Raw genomic sequence first — 19,418 nt, forward strand, 5'->3', positions numbered from 1 at the left:
ACTAACATAACCCAGTATATGACAGATACTACAGTATCATTACTTTTGTAATGATCAGAGCTGATCAGAGTAAAGGTTTGAATGGGTGTCATTACCCTGTCTTACTTGGCTAGTTAAAAATCTACTTATGTGGTTAAAATCAGAATAAAGTTATATTAACAAATACAGCATAAAAATTGGTTTAGAGGATTAAACTGCTCCTGAAGAATTTCTTTTTTTATTTTAGTCATTTTTACTAGAGTGAGATGGAGTTTTTTTTCATTGTGAAGAACATTTTCATTCACTATATTTACTCTAATGCTTCACGATTGTTTTTTTTTTTCCTTTCTTCTTTTTTTAAACTTAGAAGGCTGGAGTTTAGGACGCAGAGAAAAATGACGCAAATTTCATTTCTTGATATGTGTTATAAATAAATAAAAAAATAAAAAAATAATGGCTTATTAAATGTCGTTCCCGACACAGTACGGCAGTACTCACGGTATCCATGGCAACTCTATACTTCCTGTTTCTGGGTGACATACCGATGAGCCTCACACTTCCGTAATCAGCAAACATAAGCGTGTTGAACAATTCAAAATACATAAAAGTAAACTCCATTATGAGGAAGAAGCGAATCAGAGCTGACAACATCAACCCTGTGGGGTCTGAATGGATCCTTTACTACACTGACACAGCAAGACAATTAGCATATTTTGCTTTATTATTATTGATTTTATGTTTTGCAAAAGACGGAGCCTTGCCCTGTCATTGCATCAAATCATCAAAAGCTGCAATAACCATGAACCAAGATGCACAATCTGCTTCGCGTGACGTAACGTAAAGGCGAGCCCGTGTTTTTCCGCAGAGCTGGAGACGTTCACTTTATGCAAGCCTCCACCTGTTCTGACACCGGTGCACAGTTCAGGTAAGACAGAGTTATTTACTTTAATAAACGAAAAGAGCACCGAATGAACACCTATCTGAAAGTGGAAGATGGCATGCGTTTATTTGGCAAGGGTTTTTTTTGGTTTTGTTTTGTTTTATTTATTTAAGATTATTTTCTACGGTTTGATCTTCTTTTCTTCTCGTTGGTTTAACCGTCCGTTGTCTTAGATGAGAGTTTACTGTGATTTTTCTTTAATAATATTCTGGAGTCCCGTCTTTGGCTATATTTCAAATATTTGCATTCTTGTTACATAGCACTGAGAAGAAGCAGCACCTGAGTCCCACGGGAATTTGTTACGTGACACCAGAAGAACAGGTGTAACAAGTGAACAGGTGCGACAAACAACCTGTTTGCTTTCCGAAACAAAAACACCAAGCAGCAGAGATTTTCTCAAGTAAAATAAAGTAAAACAATGCAAACAATTACAAAAAAGCAGGTATTGTGTATACATGGTGTCTTCCCCCGTACCACTGAAAGTTAAATTCTTTTTACAAAACACTCATGTTTAAAACATTTACTTAACTTTGAAAGCTTTTAAACTACTAAAAACAGCCCTGCTGTTCTGTGTTAAAACAATACCCTGAACCTGACATGGACTGGACTCTCACTAATACTACTTTCTGTTTTTAAACCACATTAAGTCAAGGTACAGGCACGTGCAGAGGGGGGGGGGCTAGAGGGGCTTGAGCACCCGCCCCTTTCCTGATGGGTGCCCAAAGTGCCCTTTTGTTGAGGCAACTTTTTGAAAAATATTATTATTTTTTTAATGTGTGTGTGCGTGCGGAGTCCTGTCTGTGCCCCTCAACAATAATATTTAACTATTAATCACAGTTTTGCTAAATAAAAGGATCTGGCTTGCATCAGTCACATGATCACATTTAACCAATGATCGCCCTTGACGGCAGAACGCGCTGGTTATGAGCCGGGAACGAGCTCACAAAGAGCACGCGCATTTTTTGCGGTCCGGAGCTGTAGGAGAAACGCAAGTTAACTCAGAGATAAAGACAGATGCGACAAAACCAGTAAGTAGGTGTACAGCGTACACTGTAGTGTATAGCACACAGGAGTATTAGCTTATTACGTACACGTTGGTAAGTTGTCTTGTTGCAACTGACGAACTGAAACAAACGAGCGTGCTGTGTGTCCAACAGCGCGACAAACATTACCTGTCCTTTTATTAACTGCACAAGTAGTGCTGGTCACAGCTGCTGGCTACCTGTGTAAGGCTGTCATGGGTCTGTAGCTCTGTCACCGTTTTAGGGAACATATTTAAAGTAAGTTTCCGGGCTTTTCCTGCCTTTCTGGAGGGATTATATTTCACTAAAAACGATCTATTATGCATGTCCACATAATTATGCATTATTATAATTATAATATATTAAAAAACACGCTGTATTTTAAAGAACATACATTAAGAAGCAGATTATATTAGATTTATATTTTAAATAAGACAAAATTTGGATTTTACAGCAGTAAAATTATTGTATCTCTACAGTTTAAAAATGTAATAAGCTTTCCCCTGCACAGAGTGGATAGTGAAACAAATGGAATCACCATAAATACATTATTTCATATTTATTACTTCCCCCTCCTCATTGCTTTATTATTGTAGCTCTAGTAATAAATAATAATGTAAGGATTCTGGATCAGCACCATGATGCCCATAGTATATACAGTATTCTGAAGGAGGTCTAAAATGTCACTGTGTGTGCGTGCATGTGTTTGTTTTATGTATATGGATTTTTTTATATTATTACTCATGATATAACATTGGCTGGTAAGGACATGAGGAGGAAACAGTAGGACCTGTGTGAGGCTACTAAAGGCAGTGCTATAACATTTTTCTGTCATCATTTTATTATAGATTAAGTGCAAGAGTTGTTAGGTGTGGATAATTAGATTATAGTTTATTGCAATAGCAAGTTGTGCCTTGTTATCAGATAGACAGCAAGTGGAGAGTGATATATGAAATGATGGGATGGAAGGAAGAAGAGAAGCAAAGAGTGATTCACAGGCAGAGCCTAAATTATTTCTCAAAGTTTTTTGTTGCCTTATGGTTCCAAGCGCTGTCACCAATCTTTGCATTTTGTTATTATCTCATGATACTTGTTTAATCAGCTACCATCTCTCCTATGGACTTTTTAATGTCTACAGTCTCAGATCAACACAGCCCTGCCCTCCAGCACTATCAGCAGCAGGAGCAGCAGAAACCCCTCAATAGCTACATTGTACCCATCAGGTAAAACATCGGCTACGTTTGCTTTGCGTTGTTGCCCATATTAGATTCTTGATGAATGTGTGTTGCTGTTATTCAGCCTGGTTCAATGTGCCCCTTTTTAACTTTGAGCACCCGCCCCTTTAAACCTCTCTGCACGGCCCTGTCAAGGTAACATTCAGTCCTGCCCTGACTCTTACATGACACATCCCTGCTTTATTTAAGCAAACCCAGTTCTTGTAAAAATCAAGCACACATACTAGTAGAATACTACGGAAGCGTAGAGCTGCCTCCCAGGCAAAAGAAAAATAGAAGTGTATCACGTTATAATGTGAAAGGTTTATTGTTCTAACAAGATACTTTTCCTGTTTGTACAATATACTATCATGTTTGTACAACATAATATCACGTTATTACAATATACATAATTATCACGAACGGGATAATTATATTGTACGAACGTGATAATTATATTGTACGAACGTGATAATTATCACGGGCTCTTTGGCCTAGATTGAGTGGAGCGAAGCTGCCACTCCTCCACATTGGAAAGAAGTCAGCTCAGGGGAATATTGAGAAGTTCAATATGTAGCCCACTAAATTCTGTTAAATAAATAAATAAATGAATAAATATACCTCAATCATACACTATGAAACATTTCTGAACCCTTTTGTGGTGATCTTCATGATGGTGTAATTTACAGCCCACAGCACATTTAAACAGACAAACATTTTTACATTCCAGATCTAAAAAAACAACAACACAGTTTCAAAATAAATGAAAGCTGAAAAGTGTGTTATGTTGTGTTAGCTAATTATTGTGGAAAGTAAAATCACAGTGATTTAGTGATCAACAACATGGGTTCAGAATTTTCAAACTGATTTATCCCATAAATCCCAAGACACTGTGCTCGCCTGCATAAGCTCCCTTTGTAGGATAAAATTATTGGTAGTAAATGCCAGCCATTTAAGCCAAAACCAATAAAAATAATTATCATAAGAATATGTTTGAAACATGTCAGCTTAGCAGCTGTTTACATCATGAGAGTTTTCAATAATAGGTGTAGATTGTACCACCTGTTAGCTAGCTGTGTACACAAAGGTTTTATAATCTAGGGTCAATAGTTTTGGTCAAGTGTTCACATATATCTCTTCGTCTGTTGCTTTATATCTTATAAACCTGGGGCCTGGCTGTTTGCTGCCTGTATCAGTGTTATTCAATCAGTACTCATGTGAACATACAGTGCTGTGAAAAAAGTATCTGGCCCCTTCCTGATTTCTTAACTTTGCACATTTGTCACACTTAAATGTTTCACAGCAAGCAAAGTTTATTATTAACTAAAGATAACTTGATTAAATACAAAACGCAGTTTTTAAATGGTGATGCATTATCCAGACATGATTACTGCCAGAGCAGATGAATCAAGAAATTACTTGAATAGAATCAGTTAAAAGATCTCGAAAAGCAATACGTCATGGCTCAATCTAGAGCAACTCAACGGAAGATGAGAAACAAAGTCATTGACATCATCAGTCTGCAAAGAGTTACAATGCCACATTGAGACCATTATCCACAAATGAGGAAAACTTGGAACACTGGTGAATCTTCCCAGGTTAAATTAGTCCAAGATCACTGACTCACCCAGGAGCTCACAAAAGAACCCAGAACAACATCTAAAGAACTCCAGGCCTCACTTGCCTCAGATAAGGTCAAAGTTGCTGATACAGTTACAAAAAAAAAGTCTGGACAAAAATAGCATCCATGAGAGACTTCCAAGGCAAAAATTACTGCTGAACAAAAAAGAACACATTTACCCCCCAAAAAACCCATCATGATTCCCTAAACTTTTAGGAAAATATTCTGTCCACTGACAAGAGAAAAAAATGAACTTTTTGGAAGCCTTGTGCCTTGTTATGTCAGATATAAAACTAACAAAGCTTTTTATAAAAAGAAGATCATACTAGCATTCTAACCCAATTCTGCTCTCTAGCAGGAAATCCCAAAGGATAATGTCTGACCATCTGTTTGTGCCCTGAAGCTCAAAAACACTTGGGTTATGCTTAAGACAATGATCTGAAACAAACCAGCAAGTCCACCTCTGAATGGCTCAAAAATATAAATAAATAAATAAATAAATGAAGGTTTTGGAATGGGCTACTTAAAATCTGACTGAGATGCTTTGGTATGACCCTAAACAGGGCTGTTTGCGCTCAAAACTCTCCAGTGTGGCTGAATATAAAAAATTCTGCAAAGAAGAGTGGGCCAAAATCCTTCCAAAGTGTATGAAAGACTCATTGCCAGTTATCACAAACACTTGATATGCAGTTCTTGCTGCCAAGGGTGGCACAATCCGTTCTTAGGTTAGTGTTAGAGAGTTATCTCTGGGATGCTGGTGTGATAACTCCCTCAGGACAAGGACTCCGATCAGAGAGTGGGGCCCAGAGAGTGCTTTCCAGGTATACTTTAATGAACATTAACTGATTCAACAGCAGGCCAGTAGTACAGCAATTGGCATACTCAGTGAGAGTATGTGAGTGGTTCTAAATAACAAGAAAACAGGGAGAGAATTACTTTTTAACATAGAGCCAGATAGATCTGAACATTTTTTTTCCCTTAATAAATTAAATTACCATTTAAAAAATGGATTTCGGTATTTCCTGCAAATACTGCACTGTACAGCCTGCTGTATTAAACTGCCAGTGGACAAAATGGATGAGCTGTAGGTGCAACTCTTGTGTAACATACCTTATCATATCCTAAAGGAACCATGTCTGCTGTCTACCTTCTCCTCCTGCTGGTCCCCACAATCTCGGCTCAGACTTTTCGCTTTGGTGCCTGCCCTACTCCGAAGGTGCAGTCTAACTTCAGCCTTCAGCTGGTGAGCACAAACAGTATTCTGTATACATACATGCAAAGTAAGCAAAGAGCTGTACAGAAATGATGGCTCATCTTTATTTACAGTACCTGGATAAGTGGTATGAGATTGAAAAGCTGCCTGCTTCTTTTGCCAGAGGACAGTGCATTGAAGCGAATTATTCCGTAAGGAAAGATGGGACCATCCGAGTGTTGAACTCTCAGGTTGTGTAAGTAGTAAGCAACTTGTGGTTTGCTAAAGGAAAACACCACTTTAATTGTAACAGGTGATAACATGGCAATTGATTTTCATTATGTTTTTGCACGGACGACTGAATTTCTCTCGTAGATCCTATTAATCTTACAATATATTAGAGTCCTCACAAGTATCATATTTTGCATTATAAATATAATAGAATAGCCCTTCCTTTATTGTTATTGTACATGTACTACAAACTTATGGAATATGAATGAATCAAGTATTAAACTTGATACATTCATATTCAAAACTACGGATATCTACTACAGAATTAAACAGTTGTCAGCCACCTCCTGTACATGGATGGCATCAAGTTGTATGCCAAGAGTGAACGAGAGATCAATTCACTGATCCACACCACCAGGATATACAGCAATGACATCGGAATGTCGTTCAGACTGGAGAAATATAGTCGGATGATAACAAAGAGAGGGAAGGTAGTCAGAACTGAGAGGATCGAACTACCAGAAGGCAACATTGAAGCCACTGACATAAAGACAAGAAAGCTCCTGACCATGCATGGAGGGTTTCACCCCAAGTCCAGCATCCTGAGGCCGTATGCTAAGCGGAAGGAAGGAGGGACTGGTGAGTGTCAGAACCACAGTCCAGGATGAGACAAGAACCATCCACGAATACATCACGAAGATGACCCCAACTGACAGCGTGCTCAGTGAATACCTCAGGCAGCAGAAACCCAAGAAAAGAGGAGGAAGGCGAGAAACCATCATGGAAGGACAAGCCCCAGCACGTTATGTACCACCGCCAGATAGAGGAAGGGGCTGATATCCAGAAATCCTACCATTGGCTGGACAAAGCCAGACTGAAAGCAGCACAGAGGCACTAATCATGGCAGCACAGGAACAAGCTCTGAGCACAAGATCCATAGAGGCTGAGGTCTATCACACCAGGCAAGACCACAGGTGCAGGCTGTATAAAGATGCCCCTCAGACAATCCAGCACATAACAGCAGGGTGCAAGATGCTAGCAGGCAAGGCATACATGGAACGCCATAACCAAGTGGCCGGCAAAGTGTACAGGAACATCTGTGACACATCTGTGATAAAGACAGACAAAATGGTGGTGGTATATATATATGTTAGGGCTGTCAGCGTTAATTGCGTTAAAGTGATGTTAACGCCAAAACCCCGTTAACGCGGCATATCTCCGTTAACGAGTCACCCTTTGCATGGGGCTTGACGGTGTCAACATGTTAATGCGGGTAGCTCGATTAACGCATTAGAGCTGTCCAGCCCCAAGCAAAATATATATATATATATACATACATATATATATTGCAGCTTGCAAACAAAGACAAAAAACCTTTCACCAAACAAACCTCAGTATTGGCAACAATGACGTTTTTTTTTTTTTCCCTGCAGGGTGCAGTTCAGGGTGTGGATTTAACGTGTACACTAAGCACCTTTCTTCTTATGTATTGTACGAGGAGAATGAAAACAAACCTGAGTGACAGGATGTCAACGTGACATTTTGACTCTGAACTGTTGACTGAAGGCTCGGTGTTGGCACACCTCATGTGGCGTTTGCTGAAAAAACGAACAAAGACAATAAAACTTTTACCAAACAAACCTCAATATTGGCAACAATGACGTTTTTTTTTTTTTCCCTGCAGGGTGCAGTTCAGGGTGTGGATTTAACGTGTACACTAAGCACCTTTCTACGGAAGCGTAGAGCTGCCACCCAGGCAAAAGAAAAATACAAGTGTATCACGTTATAACGTGAAAAGTTTATTGTTCTAACAAGATACTATCATGTTTGTACAATATACCTTTCATGTTTGAACAACATAATATCACGTTATTACAATATAATTATCACGTTCGTACAATATAATTATATTGTACGAACGTGATAATTATGTATATTGTACAAACATGATAGTATATTGTACAAACAGGAAAAGTATCTTGTTAGAACAATAAACTTTTCACGTTATAACGTGATACACTTGTATTTTTCTTTTGCCTGGGTGGCAGCTCTACGCTTCCGTACCTTTCTTCTTATGTATTGTACGAGGAGAATGAAAACAAACCTGAGTGACATGATGTCAACATGACATCTTGACTCTGAACTGTTGACTGAAGGGTCGGTGTTGGCACACCTCATGTGGCGTTTGCTGTAATGACACAGGGTGCTTGCTTGTGCTGAATGTTGTTGACAGAAGTTTGCGCAAAGGAAAGAGATTTTGTCTAATTTGCTGTAATTGATTGTGGTAACAATTTGCTTGATAAACTCATACAGTATCTATGTGTCTCAGGGGTGGTAAAAGGGAGTTTTTAGAAGGGACAGCTGTAGTTCCAGACCGACAAGAACCAGCTAAGCTTGGAGTTTCCTTCTCATATTGTAAGTATTTTGTTATCATCCCATTTAAATCATAAAGTACTCTATCATCATTAAAGGGCAAAAAAAGTACATAACTTATGGCATTTCTATTGGACCGCATTAAAAATGACCATAAAATCATTCTCTGTAGCGATAGATTGTGGTTTCTTAGTGTAGTAGTTTAAATATTCATCTTGCAAGCAAAAGATTTGTGGTTTAATTCTTGGAGGGTTTGGGGGTGTGTCAGGATGAAAAACTGGTGTAAAAACCTGCCAAATGAGACATGTGGAACCAGCTGCTGTGGGAGCCCTTTGTGAATAAGGGAACAGCTGGAAGTAGTTTCAGTCCCAGTGACTTCTCAGAAACAATTTGGTGCCCCTTATTTATGGCTTGGAGAATGCCAGCAACCAAGAGATGGCAATGTCACGCAGTTGACCAAAAACTGAATATTAAAGATGGAAGGAGTAATCAAATGTAGTGGTATACCATTTCACAACCTCAAGTTTGGCTGGCAAATTCATGTTTAAAAAAAAACAAAAAAAACCTAACAAACTCATTCACCTTTTGGATCTGATGATAGCGCAGATCTGCAATTTGCAGCCAAGGTGCTAAGTGTCATCCATAACACTTCACACTAGGACACACACCACTTTAGTGCAAGCTGGAGATCATTAGTCAACAAGTCAGCAGGATAACAAATTCAAATCGGAGACATGATCCTGAGATGACCAAAGGTGTCACTGTATGCTCTGTTTGATATCTAAATGCAGCAAAGGGGCAATGTGGACCAAGATCTCACTGCAGCTGTATGGATCATTACACCTCATATATAGTGGCTTTGTCATTTTACTTTTTATGCCTTTGTATTTGGAGTAATGTATATCATGTTGCATCAATTCTGCTTTTCAAATCGAAATCATTTGCAAACTCACCCATATAAAAGTTTGCTATTGTCTGTATTTTATCTTTCTGTGGCTGTGCTTTCTGTTACCAGTTACACCCTATGGCCCATACTGGGTGCTGGAGACAAACTACACCAACTACACCATTGTGTACTCCTGCACAGACATTCTGCGCATATTCCACGTTTACTACGCCTGGATTCTCGCACGGTCACCCTCCCTGCCTCCAGAGACGGTGCATTACGCCAAGCAGTTGCTGACTAATAAAGGAATCGATATTTCCAAGATGACTCCCACATATCAGAGCTGTGGAAATATTTAGGAACTGACAGAGAGGTTCATTCATTAAAGAGTTTTTCTGTTTGTAGAACTAATTATTTATCCTACCAGCCATGAAATCACAGTACATCTGTTACATTGTTTCTTTTTATTTCATTTATTTCTTTGTTTCATCATTGTTTTGTCATTTGATTACAAAGTGAATGGATTAAAGTAATATTTTGAGATAAAGTTCATTTGATAATTAAAACATTTATATAGTACATATTCTTGCAAAGAATTAAATACTACATCTGTAAAAAAGTGATTGTTTTGCATGCTAATTAGTCAATGAAAATAGCAACATCCTTTTTATATTCTATCTATAGTGCATCTTTTATTATTTACAACAATGAGCAAATCAAGCTGTTCTTGGTGATGGAGCAAAAAAGAAACTGTGGATCTGTTCTACTTAAATTAGAGCTGTTTTTTTTTTTCATTTGAACTGGAAATAATCCATTGAACATACAGTCCTGTCTCACAGTGATTTAATAAATGATTCTATGTGCAACTTTAAATACTGATGAAATTAATCAGAATTCACTGATGAGTGGGTGACAACATCAACACTGTGCAGTGAAAAAGAAGGTGAGAAACTAGGTAGGTAACTAGTCTTCTCAGGAGTGGACATTGCAGCAAATTCACTCCAAAGCCAGGCTGTGCATTGCTCAGAGAAACTGCAAAAAACCCAAGAGCTACTCTTCAAATTCTACAGGCCTCATTTAGCGTTATGGTCCTGGGTCGGTGACCCGGTGTTTTGAGTCTTGTACTTTTGTTTTCTTAGGATGGTTGTGTTTTGAGTTTTTGGTTTCCTGTCCTGTTTCTGTGCCCTTTCCTGTGTTCCACACGTTCGTTTTATTTTGATAGCTCTGTCCTATCTGCAGTGTGTCTAGTTTTGGTTTTCTTCATCTCGTTTTTTGTCTGATTAGCTGTGTTTCCACCTGTTTCCTATCTCCTCGTCTTCCATCCTGTGTATTTTAGTTCTCAGTCTTCTCAGTCACAGCCGCTGTGCTGTGTGTTTTGTCGGCAAGCCTGTCTGTTTAATTTTCAGTTTAGTTATGGTATTCAGCAATAAAGTCTCTGAGAGTCGGCACTTTGGGTCCTATCTTGCCTGCACACAGCCCTCATATGTTAAATGTTAATGTTCATGACAGAAAAAAAAAAAGACTGAACTAATAGGACTTTTTGGGAACGGGTGCTAGGAGAAAGCCTCTTCTCTTTAAAAACAACATGGCAGCATGGCTTAGGTTTGCAAAGTTGGATCTGCAAAGCTCAAGACTCCTGAACAATGTCGTTTGGACACACAAGACTGTAATGAAGATGTTTGGTCCTAAACCCACCGCTCCACATTTGGAGAAAACCAAATACAACATATCAGCACAAACACCTTATACAAACTGCAAAGCAAAAAAATCAAATGGAAAATAATTACTCAAGGCATTGCTGCCAAAGATGGTTCTACAAGTGACTGAATCGTGAAGTTTTCACATGACTCAGTGACACATGGGCAGTGTTGGTCAAGTTACTTGAAAAAAGTAATCAGTAACTAATTACTGATTACTTCCCCCCAAAAGTAATCCCGTTACTTTACTGATTACTTATTTTCAAAAGTAATTAATTACTTAGTTACTTTTTTAAAAACACGATTTACAACCTGAATAGGTGATGAAGCGATAGATCTTTCAGCCCAATTCTACTTTTTCTGCATAATCCATCATACAAAATGTAATCAAATAGAAAAGTCTCCTTTTTTAAAACTTGTTTTATCAGTTTTCATCTTTTAACTTTATGCATCAAGCAAAAATTTAATTGTATGCAACATTCTCTGACTTGAAGAAATTAGTTTAACATTTAAACCTATTTTCTGCACATTCCAGCACATAAAATAAAATATTTTTTGTGTTTACACTCAGTCTTTCAAATAGATGCAAGTAAAACAAAGCAGAAAATAAATAAAATCAAAGACTAGCAGTCCTGTTGCTCTATTTTCACCTGTAAAGCAGGAGTGAGACAGGCGGAGGTTTGCCCTGGTGCAGGTGTGCCGCAGCGGTCAGTGGAAGAATCCGCGAGTTTCTCTGTGAATTTCCCATTAGGTCGTTGTGCACTTGGTGCTTGTTTAGGGTTTTTTTCGCTGTAAAAAAAAGTTTTCTTCCCACGCACAACGGACGCTAATGTTTTTGTCACTTTTTATGGAATCAAACTCAAAATAAGGTCAGTACTTCCACACTTTAAATGCTGCACGCTCATACTCTCTCTTGCACTCGATATATGATCCATTGTTGATCTGCACACAGCTGTTGTCACGAACGTCACACTCTCTTACGTCATTGTCGTGAGACATTCTCGCAAAAAAATGCTGGCATGTGATCCGTGCATCACAGTTAGCAATGTAATGTGAATTCTATCTTGTATTTTTCCATAGACTGTTTATGAAATGTTTGACCAAAGAGCTCACTCACTAAGCTCATACCTCTATTAGATATCCGAGTGCCTTTATTGTAATCTCGGGCGACTTCAACCATGTATCACTGGACAATACACTACCAACATTCAGACAATATGTGGACTGTCAGACCAGGGGAGAAAAAATTCTAGACCTACTGTATGCTAATGTCAAGGATGCATACAGCTCCTCCTCCCTCCCCCCACTTGGTAGGTCAGATCATAACCTGATTCACCTCACCCCCCGCTATGTGCCAATTGTGAGGAGGGAACCTGTCACCACGAGGAGCGTTAGGAGGTGGTCAGAGGAGGCCTTAGCGGAACTACAGGGCTGTTTCGAGGTGACCAACTGGGAAACACTCTGTGAGCCTCACGCCGAGGACGTCAATGGGCTTACTGAGTGTATCACAGACTACATAACTTTCTGCACCAACTCCATTGTTCCAGCTCAGACTGTTCATTGTTACCCAAATAACAAGCCGTGGGTGACGAAGGACATCAAAGCCCTCCTCAACAACAAGAAGAGGGCTTTCAGAGGGGGCAATAAAGAGGAGGTGAGGAAGGTCCAGGTGTTACTAAAAGACAAGATCAGAGAGGCTGACAATTACAGGAGGAAGCTGGAGTGGAAACTCCAGCAGAATAGCATGAGAGAGGTGTGGAGGGGCATGAAGACCATCATTGGATTCAGGCCAACCAACAGCAGGGGAGCTGAGGGAGGTGAGAATAGAGCTAACGAGTTGAATCTGTTTTTCAACAGATTCAACACCACAGTGTCTGCTTCCACCCCCACAACCTCACCTGAAGTCAGCCTGGAATCCAGAGCCACACCACTGTGCCAGCCTCTCTCTTCACATGGCGCTGTTGCCTCCTGTGAGATTCCTGACACCCCTCCCCCACCCATAACCTTAACTCAATACCAGGTTGAGATGCAAATGAGGAGACTTCACTCAGGCAAGTCTGCTGGCCCAGATGGAGTGAGTCCCCTCGTCCTCATGACCTGTGCCCCCCAGATGTGTGGAGTCTTTCATAAACTGTTTATGCTGAGTCTGAGTCTGCAGAGGGTGCCAGTGATGTGGAAGACATCATGCCTCGTCCCTGTACCAAAGACGCCACGTCCCAGTGGCCCCCAGGATTACAGGCCCGTGGCACTGACTTCCCACATCATGAAGACCCTGGAAAGGCTCAACCTGGACCAGCTGCGACCCATAGTAAGACCACATCTGGATCCCCTTCAATTTGCTTATCAGCCTCGCCTCGGAACTGAGGACGCCATCATCTACCTGCTCAATCGTGTCTACACCCATCTGGACCAGCCGGCGAGCACTGTGAGGGTCATGGTTTTTGACTTTTCTAGTGCTTTCAATACCATCAGGCCAACCCTCCTGGGTGATAAGTTAGCAGCGATGCAGGTGGATGCTTCTATGGTGTCCTGGATTGTTGATAACCTGACAGGAAGACCACAATATGTACGTCTCCCACAGTGTGTCTGACAAGGTAATCAGCAACACAGGGGCACCACAGGGGACTGTCCTCTCCCCCTTCCTCTTCACCCTCTACACCACAGACTTCAGCCACTGCACAGAGACCTGCCATCTTCAGAAGTTTTCTGATGACTCTGCGGTGGTTGAATGCATCAGCAGGGATGATGAGACAGAGTACCGGGCTGTGGTCGACTCCTTTGTCACGTGGTGTGAGCAGAATCATCTGCAGCTCAACGTAGCAAAGACCAAGGAATTGATAGTGGACTTCAGGAAGACCAGGAAACACTTGACCCCTGTTTCAATCCAGGGGGTCAGTGTTGACATTGTGGAGGACTATAAATACCTTGGAGTACACATTGACAATAAACTGGACTGGGCTAAAAACACCACAGCACTTTACAGAAAGTGCTGTGGTGTCTCTATTTTTTGAGGCGACTGAGGTCCTTCAACATCTACCAGAAAATGCTCAGGATTTTCTACCAGTCTGTTGTGGCCAGTGCGATCCTCTATGCTGTTGCATGCTGGGGGAGCAGGCTGAGGGTAGCAGATGCCAACAGACTCGATAAACTAATCCGTAAGGCCAGTAATGTTGTGGGGATGGAGCTGGACTCCCTCAAGGTGGTGTCGGAGAGGCGGATGTTGTCCAAGATAAAGACAATGTTGGATAACACCTCATTGCCTCATATATATATATATATATATATATATATATATATATATATATATATATATATATATACATATATATGTGTATATATATATATATATATGTATATATACATATATATGTATATATTTTTATATATATATATATATATATATATATATATATATATATATATATATATATATATATATGTATATATATATATATATACATACATATATATGTGTATATATATATATATATGTATATATACATATATATGTATATATTTTTATATATATATATATATATATATATATATATATATATACATACATATATATGTGTATATATATATATGTATATATTTATATATATATATATATATATATATATATATATATATATACATATATATATATATATATATACATACATATATATGTGTATATATATATATATGTATATATACATATATATGTATATATTTTTATATATATATATATATATATATATATATATATATATATATATATATGTATGTATGTATATTTTGTACTATTCTTATTTAGCGTATTGTCTGTCTTGTTAATGTTTGTTTATAATGGAGCACTGTAACAAAAAAATTATTCTGAGGTAATAATTTGTTTTTTCCTTTGATCCTCTCTTGTCCGAAATAGGAATTTACCAATGTTTTTACAGGTTTTTCTTTCCTTCTAACCTGAAATTCCGATTTAAATATTTTGAGCTTTGTTATTTACATAATGCTGAACATAAGGAGAACCTTCAAAGCTTTTGTGTGAAACAGAAGAACAGGTGTAGCATTCTGTGATTTTCTGCAAAGATTAAAAACCCACACAGAGAGATGAAGAGATTCCTAACATTTCACATTACCTTCAAGTAATTACTTAAATGACTACAGGCATAAAAACATTATTCAGCAACTCACATCATAAAATAACTCTGAGAATAATGTGGGGTGTTTTGTAACCCTTAAACCCTTGCAACCCTTGTTGCTTGTGTATAGTGTATCATTTCTCTAAAAAAAAAAAAAGGCGATTCCTCTTATTTCATGCCAGAATCGAGGATGTTGTGTTTTGGCTGAAAACTGGTTGAGTGACATATTTTTGTTTAATTGGTGTGCCACAACGGTTGCCAGATCAGTCCTGACGAGCACATGAGCCCCACCTTGTTAATAACACAGTGGATTAAACGATGAGCTTTAAGCACACCCGTGCAGCATAACGTCAAGTAATCTTCCCCGATCTCCTGAAGGAACCATGTCTCCTGTCTACTTTCTTCTCCTGCTGGTCCCTGTGATCTCGGCTCAGACTTTTCACTGGGGTCCCTGCCCTACTCCAAAGGTGCAATCTGACTTCATCCTTGAACCGGTGAGCACAAATAGCATAATATTTTTGGTTTACTGTCTATGTATACTCAGTATATAAAGAGTTTGATTGAACTAATGGCTTGTCTTTGTTTACAGTACCTGGGAGAGTGGTACGAGATTGAGAAGCTGCCTGCTTACTTTGCAATAGGAGAGTGCGTCCGGGCAAACTATTCTATGAGGGAAGATGGGACTGTGCGAGTACTGACCTCTCAGGTGTTAAAAGTACGGTAAGTGATGAAGGATTGGGCCATATGCTGATTCAGCAGGGCAAAATTTATCTTTAACTTCACATATTCTGTCTGTCTGCTGGTGTGGCAGATTAGATAAGGAGACTCGTACCACTGTGTTGTCTGTGTGGTAGACTTAAAATTCTGGGAAATAATTAGTCTTTTAATATATAATGTTGTGCACATGTTTGTATGTCTCAGGAATGGCGGTAGGTGGGTTGTAGAGGGGACAGCCAAAGTCATGGAACCAAAAGAACCAGCCAAGCTTGGAGTCCAGTTCACATCTTGTAAGTACCCATCTTATCAGCTTCTTTTATAAGAGTGTTTTTCTTTATCTGTTTTTGCTTCTTTTCTTTTTTTTCGCTTGCCTTTTATTCTCATAAGGATGACCAGGCTCTTAAAAGTTGTATGGCTCAGACTTTTCACTGCGGTCCCTGCCCTACTCCAAAGGTAGGGCAGGGACTGTATTGGTTTAATTTTTCTTTTAGAAATTGTTGCTTGGTTTAGGCTATAACAAGCTTACTTATGCACTTTTTAGGACAAGGTGTTGAATAAATAATCTAACACTGCTCGTATGTTAGCATGCTAACAGTAGTATTTACGTTAAAAAACCGTGACACCAAACACGTGATCTCTATTCTTACTGTAGCCTGTTAAAAAAAAATCAAATGAATGCCCAAATCATCATCATGTAGATTATACTGCCACTTATATAAGTAAAAATTTGACATGAAATCTTTCTGAAAATGTTGTCATGTAATCTAAGTATTATAGTCTATGCTGCCCAAAGAGAGGAGCAAATATGCCTACATAAAAATGTACAATATGTATTGAAGACATCTCTCTCTTTACAGCCTGTCAAAATTGTGTTGTTTTGTTCATCTTTGTCTGAGTATCTTTGATTTTTTTGGTTTCCAGTTCTTCCCTACTCTCCATACTGGGTTGTGTCGACTGACTACACCACCTAATCTGTAGTGTACTCCTGCACAGAAATCTATAAGAGATTCCATTTCAACTACGCCTGGATTTTCTCACGGTCGACCACCTTGCCTACAGTAGTTGTGAATTATGCTAAAAAGCTGCTGATTGAAGAGGGAATCAACATTTCCAAGATGACCCACACATATCATGAGTGTGAATTGTGTAACTGAGGTCTAATACAGATGTTCATTAGAGTTTTCCTTCCTGAATATTTTATATAAACTACTCAGTTCACCTGTATTACTCTGTGGCCTTTTAATCCTTTGAATTCTTTAGGGCCAGAGAATTTTGTCTCAATTTTAGTACATTTTTCACTTAAATGATAAGTTACATCTAAAATATTCATTTGGTACTTTAAAAAGGGGAACCTATATCAGTACGTTAAGGTATTCATTTAAGATATTATTTGATTAACAGAACAATGTTTATTTCCTTACAATAATCAGTGAAACAAGCTATTTTTGGTAATTAAAAAACTCTAAAGCTTCTGTATAAATTAAAGTGACATCCATCATTCAATTGTTTCATCTCTTCTCTTCTGCTGAACATTTTTATGACTGATCGTTGTAATTGGTTGCTAGGGGTTCACTGACCGGTCTCTAGGCTGACAAAGAAAAAAAACACAACAAACTAAGAAAAAGAAAAAAATGCAAAAACAAAAGCCTGACAAATACTATCTGATTATTTGGAGGTGAAAAGCCAACAAGGTTAGAAGGTATTTAATGTGGCAGATGACAGAAGTGTTAGACAAACTTATAGTCACTAATATTTAGAACACTCATTTGTTCCAAAGTTATCAAATTTAAAATAATCAATTAAAATGTAGGTTTTCACTGAATGTTTTGGTTCATAGAAGAAGAAAAATGTCTGCTTGTTAGATAAGGAATTGTCAATAGAAAATTGTACTCAGTAGTCAGTATAATCTTTTAGTGATATAAGTTTGCATATTATAGAATACTGCATGATGACCCTTTTATGACTTAGACTGTTGTTGAAATCAAGACTTGCTTTATAAATTCTTTCTCACAGTGATAATAGCTGAGCAAGCTGTTATCATTTCACTCCTGCCAGGAAGAGGGGAGCTGGATGCTCTTATCTTCAAGAAGAGGGGCAACGTCCTTCAGAATAACACACACACACACACACATACACCTGAACCACTTTTATCTTCACTCCCTACATACTAACATTCCTCTGTTAATGAATAGACGTATTCACTGTTGTATTACTTTTGTATATAAATAAAGGCTGGTGCAGGAGACAGAGCGCACATCACAGGGCCCCCACTCTGGTGTGAGCGTTCTGTGATCATGCCCTTGCAAGTAAAAACTGCAGCGTCTGTGTGTTTCTACCTTTAGATTCTTAGCTGAAGATGTGTCTTTAGAATAAATCTCTTGACATTTATTTTGGTCCTTCGAAGCCGGGGCAGAAATATCAGAACTGTTATCTGTGACTCTGTTCCAGGATCCAGCACTGATTCCTGACGCCGTGGGAAGCCAGCACCGAAAGTCTGTGCACAGCCCTCTTAGACGAGGCCGAAAGACCTGGGACGTTAAATTCGAGTCCAGGCCGGTGGGTTTTTTTTTTAGTCTGGTCCACGGCGGTGGGATTCAGTCTGACGATCCGAACCACCAGTGATAAGTCTGAGGGTAAGAAACACTATTTTGATATATAAAACGGCCGCAAAGGTTTAAAGACACATGATATAATAGGTTTCAGTTCGCCAAAAGGAACTGTGTTTAGACTGGTTTTAGAGGTAACTGTTAAATACTTCGTGAAAAATTAGTGTGCAAATGTCTATGTGTGTGTATGTGTCTGGAAGTAAGTTGATTTTACAGCACAGTACGCTGCTAAACGACTTCTATTTTTTGTTTTGTTTTGTTTTGTTTTGTTTTGTTTTGTTTGCTTGAGGCTCACGTACTGGTGACAGAGGAGAACGGTTGAGTTTCATTTCATAAAACTGATACCGCTTCACCTGTAGAGTGAAGTCGAAGGCCGTATCAGTAAACCACTCTGAAGTCAAGCGTGCCAGTGATGGCCCAGCAAAAAATCTTTGAAAATGGGGAATAAACAAGCAAAATTAACACCCGATGAGGAATGGTTAGAAAAACAACAAACAGGAGCAGGTAGAATAAGTGCAAGTAGGTGGAGAAATCCACGAAAAGCTAAACACCTCAGCTGGGAAGGGAAATGCAATCCCTCAGCTGTTACCCAGCTGAGAGCTGCTCTGAAACAAGAAATTACATTAACAATAGACCCACAGAAAAAAAATTAAAACGTAAGGAAGAATATAAACTTTTCCAAGCATGGGAAAACGAAAATGAAAGGAGAACACAGAAAGAGAAAAAGAAAAAACAATTGGCAGCAGCTTTAATAGCCCCTGATGATGAAACTACAAAGCAGGCACATGCTGAACAAAAGCCTCCACTGACAGACCC

General features: G+C 38.8%; 2 protein-coding genes across 5 annotated transcripts; both read left to right on the forward strand.

The window, feature by feature from the left end:
* Positions 1–815: 815 nt before the first annotated feature.
* On the forward strand, positions 816–10,624 carry LOC102791725 (apolipoprotein D-like). Of its 4 annotated transcripts, XM_087845659.1 has the most exons (7): positions 831–904; positions 1,180–1,257; positions 3,080–3,164; positions 5,904–6,019; positions 6,103–6,224; positions 8,529–8,614; positions 9,588–10,624. In XM_087845659.1, exons 4-7 carry the CDS (start codon positions 5,909–5,911, stop codon positions 9,815–9,817), a joined length of 549 nt encoding a protein of 182 aa, XP_087701785.1. In that variant the 5' UTR covers positions 831–904; positions 1,180–1,257; positions 3,080–3,164; positions 5,904–5,908; the 3' UTR covers positions 9,818–10,624. The 4 variants fall into 4 exon arrangements, with proteins under 4 accessions (XP_006799294.2, XP_087701783.1, XP_087701785.1 ...); XM_087845657.1 differs by lacking the exon at positions 1,180–1,257 and having other exon boundaries at positions 818–904; XM_087845658.1 differs by lacking the exons at positions 831–904; positions 1,180–1,257 and adding an exon at positions 1,851–1,947.
* A 5,032-nt stretch (positions 10,625–15,656) lies between these two features.
* Positions 15,657–17,499, forward strand: LOC102777585 (apolipoprotein D-like). The gene is made up of 4 exons (XM_087845660.1): positions 15,657–15,773; positions 15,869–15,999; positions 16,201–16,286; positions 16,918–17,499. Exons 1-4 carry the CDS (start codon positions 15,663–15,665, stop codon positions 16,965–16,967), a joined length of 378 nt encoding a protein of 125 aa, XP_087701786.1. The 5' UTR covers positions 15,657–15,662; the 3' UTR covers positions 16,968–17,499.
* Positions 17,500–19,418: the final 1,919 nt, after the last annotated feature.

This window comes from Neolamprologus brichardi, chromosome 9, assembly GCF_056152115.1.
Source record: "Neolamprologus brichardi isolate AB-2024 chromosome 9, ASM5615211v1, whole genome shotgun sequence".
NCBI lineage: Eukaryota > Metazoa > Chordata > Actinopteri > Cichliformes > Cichlidae > Neolamprologus > Neolamprologus brichardi.

Excerpts from the sequence above, each read along its gene's own strand:
- LOC102791725 (XM_006799231.3), top strand. The coding sequence starts at position 5,909 with ATGTCTGCTGTCTACCTTCTCCTCCTGCTGGTCCCCACAATCTCGGCT. Across the intron at positions 6,020-6,102 it reads CTAACTTCAGCCTTCAGCTG|TACCTGGATAAGTGGTATGA; the intron begins GTGAGCACAAAC and ends CTTTATTTACAG. Across the intron at positions 6,225-8,528 it reads GTGTTGAACTCTCAGGTTGT|GGGTGGTAAAAGGGAGTTTT; the intron begins GTAAGTAGTAAG and ends TATGTGTCTCAG.
- LOC102777585 (XM_087845660.1), top strand. The coding sequence starts at position 15,663 with ATGTCTCCTGTCTACTTTCTTCTCCTGCTGGTCCCTGTGATCTCGGCT. Across the intron at positions 16,000-16,200 it reads TCTCAGGTGTTAAAAGTACG|GAATGGCGGTAGGTGGGTTG; the intron begins GTAAGTGATGAA and ends TGTATGTCTCAG. Across the intron at positions 16,287-16,917 it reads TGGAGTCCAGTTCACATCTT|TTCTTCCCTACTCTCCATAC; the intron begins GTAAGTACCCAT and ends TTTGGTTTCCAG.